Genomic DNA, 13,758 nt, shown 5'->3' with positions numbered 1-13,758 from the left:
AGTGGCGGAGCTTGGAGAGGGGAGTTCCAAATAGGACAGGGTCTCCCAGTTTTCTAATATAAACTACTTTTTATATTTATTCGAGTTGTACTAAATTTACTACTCGGTCGAAGTGCAATTAATTGGAATCTCGGCCAAAATTTTTCAGAGAATAAATTCCGAAACGAATTAAATTGATTTAAAAAGGCCGTGTTGTTATTGTGGCGACACACGGCATTGAATGGAGGACTGAACTAGGCTTGGAATTTATGAGTTATGACTGTCGAATTGTGATGGTTTTCGATTGTAAAACGTAGATGTCACTACCATCAGATATGTAGTCAATGTTTTTAACTTCTTAGTAACTCGACAAAAATTTGAACCGTAAACACATTCATTACCGCCATTTGTAAATTGTTTGCATGTAGAATTACAAAAACTTGGTACACAAGACACAATTGGTGTAAAGGTAGGGATCAGGGAAGATAATTGCAGGTGTAAGGAGAGAAAATTTCCTTTTTCTGGCTAGGCGAGAAAATAAATACGCCTATACAACCTAGATGGCGCGGATGTAATAATCTTTGAATTACGTCACTAGATATAGAAAGCATATATTATATATGATAGAAAGTACCGCAATCATCCGCCATTTTTGGGCAAATTTGCTGCCAACTTAAAAAAATTGACAATTAAAATCTGAATACCTGTCATTTTTTATAACCTAACTTCATAGTACTGTCATGTTTTATAAAAATACATTGAACTATATACTCTGTAACTGGAACGGCATCGCCCGTAATCAGCCATTGCCAATTTTAATTTAATTTTTAATTTGTAACTTCAAGAATCAAGTATGTGAGTGTGTGAGTGAGAAATGGCGCAGTTTACCACATTATTAAGTATATATTTTAAGATATTCCATTAACAAATAGATATTGGCACTTATAAAAGCATGTACAAGCATTTATCTTTATCTTTCTAAGGCCCCAACCTCCCAGTTCATTTACTTATCTGTATTTTTAACCAAATACGTGTGATCGCTCCTGCATATGCAATACAAAACAACGTGCCAGACAGGGATGAGAATACCTACGTTATGCTGGTTGCCTAAAATCATTGCGGCACGCGATTTTGGCGCTCGATGCCGTTCCAGTTACAGAGTATATAGTTCAATGATAAAAATATATACAGATATCTCCAAACAGGTGGAACAATCCCTAACATTAAAGTTACTAGAATCTGGTAACTTCCGCCATTTTTGGGCAAAAATCATGCGTTCTCTCTCTAACACACGAGCCCAATGGATTGCGGTACTTTCTATATTTAATGACTTTAAATCTTTGGAGGAAGCTAATATTTCTTTTTATTTAATTTAAATTAGAAACATAATAAATGCAGTTTAACACTGATTTGATAATTAAATTTACATTCATTTCATTTTACTGAATGAAAAAGTAACTTAATTACGGCAGTTTCCACCTTCCGTTAATTGAATTCAAATAATACACATTTATTAACATACAATATCAATATCACCAAGGATTTAAAATGTACCCAGTGCGCTTTCGTCACTAAGCATAAATCCAGTCTAACATCTTGACATGGACTTTGATAATGATTTAAAATGTGACCGGGTCCGGTCGGTACAGTAATATCACTACCAAAGAACTGGTATTTTTCGGTTTTCTCCTTTCTGCAGGTATAGTAGATAAGGTGCGTTTTGTGGGAGGGAATCCGTTTTATATTGTTGTTCTTAAAATTTGATTCTGTTCGTGTAGGAAACATTTCTTAAAGTAGTTGTTATTGGTTCATTCCTTCGGGCGCATAAAAAATAAACGCCGTGCTCCACGTTGGGCGCCAAAATTAATGCTGTGTGCAATGGCATGAATTCATTACGCCACTCAAATGATACTTACCTATCTACCTCAAATTTACACCAATTAAACCGCGTAACAAACCCTCATCTTCCTGTAAACTTTATCTTTAATTACTAAAGAAAAATTTTAATCTCAGGGTCCAGCTGGATTCCGACGCGCTGGAAAATCTCAACACTAACTTATCCAAAAGTTGAAGTTTTGGAAATCCGTAACTCAAATGAAATAACACTAAAAGAAACACTTGAACGATTAACCCGATACAAGAGAAATTTGAATTTACCACACGCTTTATAATAACACAACGACATACAAAATTAAATAAACATTTCCACAAAACGAGCAAATAATCTGAAGGCTAACATCTCACCTTGTTGCTAAAGATCGAACACAGAAAAAAAACAAGGCTGAAAAGTACTCACTATTTTGTTGTAATAATCCGAGTTTTGTTGGTCGGAAACCGCCCGTATAGATGAGATAAATGGAAAACAACACACTTTTCACAGAATTATACGTATTGTACGTATTCATTTGCAACAAAATGTCCCGAACAAACCAAACGCGCCTTGCATACATTACAACACAAATTTTGCGGCGTGTTTGGTGCTTTCGGGGCATTTTACAAAAATAAAAGCTCTTAGATACCCTTAACCTTAACAATCTTAAAGGCTAAAGCCATTTTTTTATACACTATTCAACCGTCTTAAGCATTTTTAAAAACTGTTAAGTGCCTTCAACGGCCTTAATGCTCTCAAAGTCTATATAAAGCTCAAGCTCCTCGCCTTGCATACATTACAACACAAATTTTGCGGCGTGTTTGGTGCTTTCGGGGCATTTTATAAAAATAAAAGCTCTTAGATACCCTTAACCTTAACAATCTTAAAGGCTAAAGCCATTTTTTTATACACTATTCAACCGTCTTAAGCATTTTTAAAAACTGTTAAGTGCCTTCAACGGCCTTAATGCTCTCAAAGTCTATATAAAGCTCAAGCTCCTCGGAAACACTTGAAATCCTTTCGAGACTCGTGAAAAGTTTTAAAGGTTATCATACTTTTTACAACAAAATAAATTTAAAATAAATAAATCTAAGTATCATTAAGTAGTAATAAATAGAGCAATTGCACCTTTTCACGGTAGAACGGAATCTGGAATTTACGCCGTTTTGCGATCACTCTGTAGATGTAGCGGTAGTGGAGCCACGACAATTGCAATAGTCGGCAATCCAATCACTTAATTGTAGGTTATGTTTGTCCCAGTTAAATTTTTTACTTTAGAATTTTGTGATAACAATTATTAGCTTTAATCAATTTAGTTTAAAAAATGTATAGTCAAACTAATGGAGATAATACGAGTGAAGAAAGAAGGTACTTCTTATCTGTTCTATCGACGTTTGAAAGCTACGAGTAAGCGCCTCTTTCAAATTTGCTCCCAATTAATCCATTTTTGTATTAGAGAACAGTCGATAATACGAATCAACCGCAGAGAAAAATGTTTGCAATCACTACCTACAGATCATCGGTCCTGGCTAACGAGGTACAAAGAAGATTTGGACGCGTTTAAGCGTTGTGTATATAAAAATGCCGAATTTATCCCCATCATTGTACAACACGCCTACACAATCTTCGATAACGTTCTTTGCAATGATAGTTCGTCTCATTCCGAAACAGACGTGGGCACTCTTTCGGAAGGCCTGGATAAAGTTCAGTCGGTATTCAAACAGCTCATGCGCGATTGGAGCGCATTAGGTGCGGCTGAACGAGAACAATGCTACAATCCTATAATCGAAGAGGTGGAGCTTTATTTTCCTTCGGACAAGTACACTCTTAGTGAAGTAAATGTTCTCGTGCCAGGAGCCGGGCTTGGTAGGTTGGCATTCGAAATTGCCACAAGAGGATACTCTTGTCAGGGCAATGAATTTAATCTATTTATGTTAATCGTTTCGTTTTACGTTTTAAATTTGTGCAAGAAAGTCGATGAGTTCACAATTTATCCTTGGATTCATCAGTACTGTAATAATTTGACTGCAGAACAACAAATGACAAGTGTAACGTAAGTTCTCCTCGAATTTTTGATCAGTTTAAAAATGTATCATTTAGATTTCCTGATGTTCGCCCGATGCCGACACCGGAAAGTAAATTTTCGATGACCGCCGGCGATTTCCTGGAGGTGTACACGAATCCTGACGAGTGGGATTGTGTCGCGACATGCTTTTTTATTGATTGCGCCGCCAATGTTGTGCAATTTATCGAACTTATCTATCACATTTTGAAACCGGGCGGTATATGGATTAACCTGGGACCGTTGTTATACCACTATTCCGATATAAAGTACGAGAAAAGTATCGAACCTAGTTTTCAAGTTTTGTGCGAAGTAATCCAAAAAGTCGGTTTCGTAATGGAGAAAAGTCAAACTGGAGTTAAAGCGAGGTATTGCCAGAATCCAATGTCAATGTTGCAATATGAATATAACAGTGTTTTCTTTGTCTGTAAGAAACCGGAACTCGTGTCCAGTGATAGTAATAAAGATGTACAAAACTGACCTTACGTATGCCTACTACTTTTAATTCGCCAAGAGAAAATTCTGTTTAAATGAAATGCATTAGTTTAGTTCTTTTTAACCTTTGTTGACCAAAGTTATTACATTTTAGTTCTTTAAAGCCTTAAATGTGCCACTTCTACCACGAGATTTTTTAAGTTGTAAATAAATGAAATTTGTCTTCCCATTTGACATTTACTTTTAGGAAAGTAGGTTGCACTTTTTATTTCGCTACATTTAACAAGGGTGGAATGAGTGAAAATAAATAAAAACTCGTTACAAATATTTTACTTGTTAGCACTGAATTATTAAAAAATTATGTCACACTGTTAATTATTTTACTTTTTCCCTGATTTTTTGATACCGCCCGTAACCAGAGGACCCTTTTGTCCCGCTTTTGCCTTGGCATCGGCCATTGCTTTCGCCTGATCCTTCATTTTCTGTTTATGGGCCATGTCTTCCTCGTCTATTTCCTTATCTGCTTTTTTTGGTTGTTTTAAAGGTTTCTTTTTACCGCCTTCTCTACCGCTCATTCTGAAATATATTGAACCCACGTGAATTTGCGTAAATAAGTTTATAATTAAAAAAATGAGTACCTGCACGAATTGATTGTTGATTAATCAAAAGGTAAAAATGAACTTCACTTACGTGATTTAATTTTTGAGGAAATTTCCAAATTTGCAGTGATTTTTGAGGTTATTTGAGAATCATACGTTTTGAAAATAGTCGCATTCACCAGTACCGTTGTATATACAGGGTGTCCATTATGTATGGAATATAGTATGTATCTCGGTAAATATCGACTATACAAATTTTTTCTATATGAAAGTTGTTTAACATTTTATTTCCGATAATAAGGCAGCATTTCATTGGTTTTACAACAAATGAATAACGAAAAACAATTGAATTTTGTTAAATAGCAATAGCATTAGGCTCATTTGATAGAGGTTGATAGATAGATTCAAGGTTTAATGAGAAACGTTGTAGTGTACTTAACCCCCAGGTTCTACGCTAACTTCACACTACAGGAACACGGAAATAAACTCAACCCGGCAACGTTTAAAAATGGCCACCCGAATGACTATTCCCTCCGAAACTATACAAGAACCCGCTTAAATTTGAAAAGTGGCACGTGATAAATCATCTAAGGCAGGGCCCCCTTACGTTAGTTGTAGACAACGCTTTGACCTGAAGCACAATAGGGAAGGAACGTTAAATAAAACACTGAAATTGTGAAAAGTTTGTTTAATAATGATCGTAATTATTATGATTGTGAAAGCCCGGAAATTTAGTTGATGTACATTAAACAAAACAAACAAAGCCAAAAGGTGTCGTATTCTCGCGAAAGTCACTGCCAAGGGTAAAAAGAGTACGACGAAGAAAAACCTTGCAGTTTGATTAAAACAGTTCAAAAGTTAATTAACAAAATATTTTGTAAAAGTTTAAGCAGTAGTTAACAAAGATAGTAAATGCATATACACAATGTTGGTTACACTCAAGGTTAAAAGCAAGTTTTTGGGGACAATGGGTCAGGTAGTAGCAGGTACCAAGATTCTGAGAAAGGGTGAAATACACAGGATGTGACTCATCTTTGGTGCAATAAAGTCCTTTTGTTGAAAGCAAGATGGAAAATTACATGGCCTTGTAGGCAAATTTGACTAAAAACGAAGATATGTGGAAATTATTGAATCGCCACTGGCCACTCATTTATCGCACATAGATTCTAAACTGAAGAGCTTTGATTAGCGTAATCTCGCTCCTGCAAGATGGGTAGTCCGCCCCTGGTTTCGGAGTTTCGAACCTACAGTTGGATGTCGAAGACAATCACGGAATTAGGTGTCGTAACACAAATTGACTACAGTTTTTTTTCACCCTCGTGACTGCTTCATTCACGGAGAAAATTGTTAGTAACAAACAACAAGTCAGTACATGCATTAAACGAATCGGTAATTTCCACATATTAAAATAAAATGATGAAAACTTCAGGGACAAGACCAAGTAATCAACATCAATAAACATTAATTACACCAAAAATGTAAACAATTACAAACAATAGCATAACGGTATCCCACATATGATTGCATTGCGGTTAAACCAAGTAAATTAAAAAAACAAATATTGAAACACACAAAAAATATAAAATGCTGCAAACAAAACACAAATACGTACGATATAAAGAAATGTGCAAAAATTACTACCTGCATTAAATAACACAAAATAACAACAAACATTTATGGAGCGACGCGTTCACGACCGCCATTCAAAACAAGATGCCAAACGTAACTCCTGTTCGTGCTTTCTAGATGGCGCAGGCAGCTATTTTCCCACCTAGAAATTGCATGGTTGCCAACTCTCAAAAAGGTATGTATCGTCGTAAGCTGTATATACAGGGTGGAACCTCTCAAAGTACACGTTCATTTGTTTTATTTTCATGTAGGGTATCTGGATTAATTTTTTTGATCTATAATACATTTTTTAAAAAAATCTTGTTGAGTAATGGTTCATGTTATACCTTCGAAAAGAGAAAAAAAATCTCTATCAAATGAGCCTAATGAAAAGGTGCACTGCCATTTAAAAAAGTTCAATTGTTTTTCTTTACTCATTTGTTTTCTGAAATAAAAACAACTGAATGCTGCCTTATTATGGGAAGTAAAATGTTAAACAGAAAAATGTTGTATAGGCGAGTAGCGAATATTGCACTCCAGCGCCTCCATACAACGACTCTGACATTTCGTGAGGTGAAACAAATCTTTGATCGCATTGTTTACCATGCATGTTAAATAAAAACTCCCCTTTCTTTGGTAGCCCCCTGGAAGTTCCCTTATCATTTGCAATGGATGCAATTTTCATTTTTTTCGTGGTAAAGGTGTTGTAAAGTAGAATTTTTCAGGAATATTCTTTGAATATTTGTTATTTGGTACCAAGTTTCTTTTTGGTTGGGAAAGTTATTGTAGGGTCCTTGAGGAAGGTTAAAATCAAATCAATAGCAACCGCTGTTGTTCTTGGAACACGGCATGGAAACTCTGGTAGTTAATCATTGGCGAAGACACTCTTTGTCTTGTGTAGCCTTTATAAAAACTTACTTTGAAACTAATTCCCTTGTATGTACTTAAGTTAGGTAACATTGCATTCGTAGGTGGTTCAAATGGAATTATTACCAAAATATGGTACGGGAGATGGTGTGCACTTTGCGGGTGACAAAAGATCCGTGTTCTTATATATGAAGTTTAAAGTTGCCGCGATTTAATTTACAGATTCCTTTACTTTTCGCACGCCACTGCGTATATCGCTCGGTACGTTTGTAAAAAGGTAACATAATCAATTAGAAATTCTCCTACCTTTTCGAATAAAAATGCAATTATGTAAGTCGATGAAGGTACAAAAATAGATCGTGACGTCCTCGTGCGCGATCTTCAAGTGGTCATGCGTGCGCCACTGTTCGCAGCAGCGTATAAATCCCTACTCCGTCATAAACAGACAAGGACGGCCGACCTGCTGAAACAACAAACGAAAACAGCTGATTAGTTTGACGAGTGTGCTCGAGAGGTGAAGGTGTACTCGCCGATTTGCGTTTACATTGTCTTCAAGAAAACTAATTATTTTACCGTCATTATGTATCAAAGGGATATTTATTATTCTGTAATTGGAGGAGTTTTATAGCAGTGGCGCATTTTGGTGAAAATCGAGGAGAATCATTAAGGTAAGACGACGAAATTCGCTTCGTTTTCCCAAATATAGACCGAACAGCTTTTATCTGGGTGCCATTTTGTCTGTTATTCTATAAATAATGTTAATCACAGTTTGATGTCCTGATCATATGTTTTCTATTTGTACCATATGATTCGCCAAAACAGTCGATTGTTTTCGCTCACCTGAAATAATGTGACAAAGGTGGCTGATTTACTTATAATTCTTTTGTTTAGGGGGTAATGCCTTTAAAGTATTAAAATAAAAAATACCGAAAAAAAAACCTGCATAATCGTAAAGTATTTCCTTTCTAATTGAGAAGTAAAAGTCGATTTTATGAGCGTGTCGAGAAAGTGTAAAGAAAATTGACCAGGGTCGGAGTTAATCAATCTACAATCAGGGGATATCATTTTCAGGATAGAAATCGCGTATATTGTTGGGGTGACCTTTCTGTAGTATTATGCAAAATATTTAACTACATAAGTAGATACTTCAAGGATTATTGCATATTGCGTAAAATATTAATGGGCACATTTCCTATTTTTTGTGCTATAAAGAAAGACTTCCAGCTACTACTCTGATTGTGCCTGCTTTCCAGTTCGCATTTTGGTACCTACCCACGAAAAGAAAATCTTCCATTTCATGACTCATTTTCAATTAACCTTCATTGCCAACACAGTTTGATATTCCCTATAATGACGTTTTTCATTTTGCGCAATAGCTTTAAATGGTAGGTATGCAAATATAGAAAAGGATCTGCTTTTCCTTTGTACTTTGTGCCATTTATAAGCGATCAAGTATGCGTAAACAAAGGTGACAATCAAAACAAAGACCACAGTAGTTATTGTTTACTAAAGTCATCAAATTCACATCCAAAAGTTGCATTTTGGACTTTGGTCTTTAAATGAAGATATTTGTTGTTGGTTGTATTTTGAGATTCACTCTGGAGGCACGTGAAGTTAGCAGAAAATAAAATAATGGCACAAGGTGTCTTGGTTAGTGCTATGTTTGTCGATTTTTAGATTTACTGCCACTACGGCTCAAATATCTTCCTATGATCACGTTTTGGATATTTCCCAGTTTATATAGTTTTGCAAGATTATCTTTTGTTCCACTCGATAGTTTGTTTTGTGACTGTAGATATAGGGACATACCTGAAGGAATTCCGTCCATCTGCCCGTACCTCTGAGGGTTGGAGAGAACACAATACTCACGTCACATGGAAAGTCGCGCTCGCGAGTATTTAAAGTTTATGTAAAAGATGTTAATGTACAATGCCAAGAAAAAGAAAAACTTCATTACCTAAACTATAAAAATGAATAGAATATCGGAACATTCATTAAGTAAATAGCTTGTATATTTTTACGTATTTTCAAAGAACATTCTAAATAAAAAATGTTTAATTAAATTAAACATGCAAGGAAAATTACTCGGAAAAATACTAAATATCCTTCGTGAAAAATTCAGATAAAGGAACAATAACCGAGACAATAACTTATTAAAACTACTAATATGGTACAAACTGTAAACAATATACGATTTTCAGTAGGGGAATTTTTTGCCCCTCAGCTCGTATTCTGAAACCCGACTTTTGATCCGGCTCATATTCAATAGCACTGATCCTCGCACTGATCCTTGAACTCATCGATTCGCGAAGTTTTGACATCGGTACCTATCTCTTTTCGTTCTCGAGTTAGACGAGGAACAGACGGACTTTTTTTTTCGAAAAATTCCCCTAAAAAGCCACAATTGCTTATGGTTCACAATTGTAATCTAGATCACGCTATCAATTGAAACATTTTTCCTTGCACCAAGTTCTTCTCATGCTCTCTCATTTTTCCTAAAACGTTTATAAAATTCTTCTCAAATTCTTTAAATTAAGTAATACTTTTTATATTCGATATAGTGTCACAATCAGGGGCGCCATTTCACCTTAACGTTGGGGCGGTCTAGCGCTAAGATGCGATTACGTTCGAAAGTTTTGATTACTAGTGTATGTACCGTGTGTCCTATTTTGGTTGAGACTACAGTGTATTCCAGCTGTTTTTAATGATAGAGGCTTGTGGTTTTCGCGACCCTGTGCCATTTTTTTTGGTGAAACTTTTAATACCACAAACAGAATCAGTCTAGCTACGTTTGTTTCAGAGATACAGGGTGAAAATGGAAAGTTTGACTTTTTGAAATGTTATATTTTACTAGGTACCCATGTAAGATAGAAAAGAGTATAAACGGTTTATGTTTTTTTATTACAAAACGAGTATATTATTTTACATAAAATACATTACAAAAATATTTAATGCACCATTGTTTATTTTAAATATTTTTACGTAGAATCCAGTGGCGTAGTAAAAAAATGTTACCCTCCATTTCTGCGGGTAAAGGGTAAAAACGGTTTATTTTTCCACCGTTGTTGAGATTTGATCCAAAGTTGGTAAAATACAACACCCTGTATATCTTAACGTAAACGTTTTGCATTATTTTTATTGATTACATTGCTGTCGAGATTGCTGTATCACAACGTATATTTTTTAAATTTTAGCCATGAACCAGAAATAAAAACCTTATTTTTTTAGGGTTTTTAAATACATAGTAGGCCATGGATTTATAGAGATTTTGTTTTGTTTATTGTATCCATAGCAGCCGATACCAATCAATAAATGGCTGGTGCGAGGGCTGGTGGTAGTATAGAAACATGCCATTTCAAAATTTTGAAAAATGTGATAAGATATACACAAAAAATATGGGTTGTGATACATCAATGTAAATAGGGAAACGATTGCAAAAAATTAACGTTAAAATTTATAGGGTGTTGCATTTAAAAAATACCAATATTTGGTAAATTTTCAGAAACGGTCCAAAAATTTTTTTAACTACGCCATGGATTCTACATAAAAATATCTAAAATCAACAGTGTTTACTTTTTTTTCTATCTTACATGGGTAGTAAGATAAGATAACATCCCCGTCGCGCAAACCACAAGTCTCTATCATTAAAAACAGCTGAGACACACTGCATCTCAGCCAAAATAGAACACACGGCACTATGCATCTGCCTATACTACCTAGGTACATTCGAGGGTACATTTACATATGCATGCGTTATACTATAAACCATAGGTTCCCAAAGGGGGTGGTACCGCCTGCCCAGTGGGCACTGGATGATTACAAGCGGGGGGGGGGGGGCGGTAGGGGCGCTCAATGGTTCGAGATATTGATTTTCGGAATGAAACAGAAATTTAAATAATCCATTTTGATATTTTCAAAAATTCAAGATGGCGACCGCCCTTAAAATTGCGGGTAATGAAGAAATTTTTTTTAATTACCAAACGTGCATAACAAGGGGGGGGGGGCAATTAGTTCTGAAGGAATCTAAGAAGTATGTTATCAGCAGTGTACGTCAATGTACCGAAAAGTCAATCAACGGTAACTATGACTAAATGATTAAACGACGGTATGGAATTTTGTATTTGGAATAAATGAAAAACGGCGGGGGCGCAAACAAAGTTTATTCGAGGCGCAAACCAAGTGCAAACGGGGACTAGAACAAACGTTTTGAAAAATGGGGAGGGGCCGAGGGAGGGGCAGTATAGAATTTTGTATTTGGAATAACTGGAAATCGCCCTGGGTGGAAACAAAAGCATTCGACAGGATAGGATTTTATATTTGGAATAAATGAAAAACGGCGAGGGTGCAAACGGAGGTATTCGGGGCGCAAACCAAGCTCAAATGATGACTCGAAAACGTCAAATTTGAAAAATGGAGGGGGGAAGTATGGAATTTTGGATTTGGAATAACTTGAAATGGCCGCGGGCGCAAACGAAGGCATTGGGGGCGCAAGCGATCCTTAAAAAAACGTCAAATTTGAAAAATGGGAGGGGGGCAGTATGGAATTTTGTATTTGAAATAACTGAAAAACCAGCGCCATCCATTTCAATAACGACATTTTTTGCTTCCAAAAATTAGGGGGAGGGGGCATTTTCACACAGGCTTCATATCCCTCCTAAGCTTCTCTCAGTTTCTTCGTAACTTGTTATTCCTTAAGCTTTTCCCGAAGCTTTTCTCAAGTTCCGCTCCAGTTCCTCCAAAATTCTCAGTAATCCAGTTTCCCTTAATATAAATATTGGCAACGAGATTGGCAACGTTGCCATTATGTTTTAGTTGAGTATACATGTCATTATTACGTCATTCAAGGAGGAAAAGTTAATTGATCTAATCGGAATATATAGGATCGAGTACAGGATGTACCGAGTACAAAATGGAACAACGCATGGATAATTAATCACTAATTTAATTTTATTTCAAATCAAGTAAAAGTAAGTTGAAAAAAACGGTAAAAGTTTACATTTTCAGAAATTCAAGAAACGAACATGCAATAGTGCGATTTAACTTTATCTATACAGATCTCGCTGAACAGAGTTTAGGTAATTACACGTCAGGGCAAATGAAAGCACCAATTGCTAATTGAAAATAATTTAATTATAATTGCGCGAGTTTTTTACGTTCCATGGTTGGCGTTGGCGAAAATAACACGTAAAAAACAAAATCAAGCATCAATTTCCTCGAGAAAACGTCCCCAATGCCTAAGAAGTGTATTTAATGAATTTTTTTGTGATTTGTGGTGCTTAGTTCCAACTTTTTTGATGTGCCACAAAAATGTATTGTAATATTTGCTTTTTAATTTAAAGCTCTCTCGTTATGTAAGGCATCGTTTTGTGCCAAATTGTTTTATCGTGTTCGTATTTCGATTTCATAAAGTTTCCCAAGACAAATTGATTGCGTTACAGCTGCTAATGACACATTTTTCTTGTAAAGAAAATTTCCGACAGTCGACGCGAATATTTGGAATTAGAGTGAGTCACATAATGAATACGTTGCATACGGCAGCTATTTACAGTTAATCAATATTGTGGAGTAGGTAGTCTGCGGCTTTAATGGACGCATTGATTGTTTATTTACGGGAAAAACAAAATGTGATCGAATTGTCGCGTGTGTTGCGTTACAGACTCGTTTTAGCCATAGAAATTTACTATGAGTAATCATAATCATTTCTCGATTTTCGAGAAGGAGGACGAATATTTTTTATTTAAATATTTTAGGTCTAATGAGTTAGTCCACAATAAGTAAAAACTTTGTGCACTTTTCAGAAAACAATTGATGTAACCTATTCATTATCTCTTTCTCTGTCCTTTCAATTCTCATCTCATTAAAGAGTAACAAGTTAAAAAGTAATCGTAAACGATTTACATAAAGCGCATTTCCACTTGCATTCATTTCCCATTTGTAAGATGCAACCGAGGATGCAACTTCTGTTAAAATCGTAAAAATCCGGCCACAAATATGAAAGATAGCGTTGCACATGGGCAATCCATTGTTGACGTGCTACTTCAATTTCAGTTTATGAGAAGAATTTCATTTCAATGCTTTTCTAAATAAGAAAGTTGGAACTGCGCATGCGCAAACCTAAATTTTAAAACTAATGTTAGACTAAGATTTTCCTTTGTTCCAAGCGCCTATGTATCAAATTTCATTCAAATACTTTTATAAGTAAAAAAGTTTGCAATTCGGTTTATAAATGGTCGAGATGCGAAAAGGGCACTGTGAGTTTTGAACGATTCGATTCAACTTTTGGCATTGCGTATTATATGGCTAAAGCTATGCCCATATTGAATTTCATGCAATTCAGT

At 35.6% G+C, this 13,758-nt stretch overlaps 2 protein-coding genes across 3 annotated transcripts in view; both read left to right on the top strand.

Annotated features, from left to right (window-relative positions):
• The first annotated feature begins 3,072 nt into the window (after positions 1-3,072).
• Positions 3,073-4,396, top strand: LOC116159465 (carnosine N-methyltransferase). The gene is made up of 3 exons (XM_031472434.1): positions 3,073-3,256; positions 3,306-3,902; positions 3,950-4,396. Exons 1-3 carry the CDS (start codon positions 3,174-3,176, stop codon positions 4,389-4,391), a joined length of 1,122 nt encoding a protein of 373 aa, XP_031328294.1. The 5' UTR covers positions 3,073-3,173; the 3' UTR covers positions 4,392-4,396.
• Positions 4,397-7,897: 3,501 nt separating this feature from the next.
• The window catches only part of LOC116170554 (protein FAM214A-like), a 43,066-nt gene continuing 37,205 nt past the window's right edge, over positions 7,898-13,758 (top strand). For both annotated transcript variants that reach the window (XM_031487039.1, XM_031487031.1), the window contains exon 1: positions 7,898-8,088. The gene's annotated coding sequence lies outside the window, so the exon portion shown is untranslated. The remainder of the gene's footprint in view (positions 8,089-13,758) is intronic.

This window comes from Photinus pyralis, unplaced genomic scaffold, assembly GCF_008802855.1.
Source record: "Photinus pyralis isolate 1611_PpyrPB1 unplaced genomic scaffold, Ppyr1.3 Ppyr1.4_LG1, whole genome shotgun sequence".
In the NCBI taxonomy this organism is placed as follows: domain Eukaryota; kingdom Metazoa; phylum Arthropoda; class Insecta; order Coleoptera; family Lampyridae; genus Photinus; species Photinus pyralis.
Note: the sequence above shows the minus strand (reverse complement) of the source record. Positions and strands in the feature narration are given on the sequence as shown.

Coding starts and splice junctions, on each gene's coding strand:
- LOC116159465 (XM_031472434.1), top strand. CDS start 3,174: ATGTATAGTCAAACTAATGGAGATAATACGAGTGAAGAAAGAAGGTAC. Junction 3,257..3,305: donor TCGACGTTTGAAAGCTACGA/GTAAGCGCCTCT, acceptor TTTTTGTATTAG/AGAACAGTCGATAATACGAA. Junction 3,903..3,949: donor CAACAAATGACAAGTGTAAC/GTAAGTTCTCCT, acceptor TGTATCATTTAG/ATTTCCTGATGTTCGCCCGA.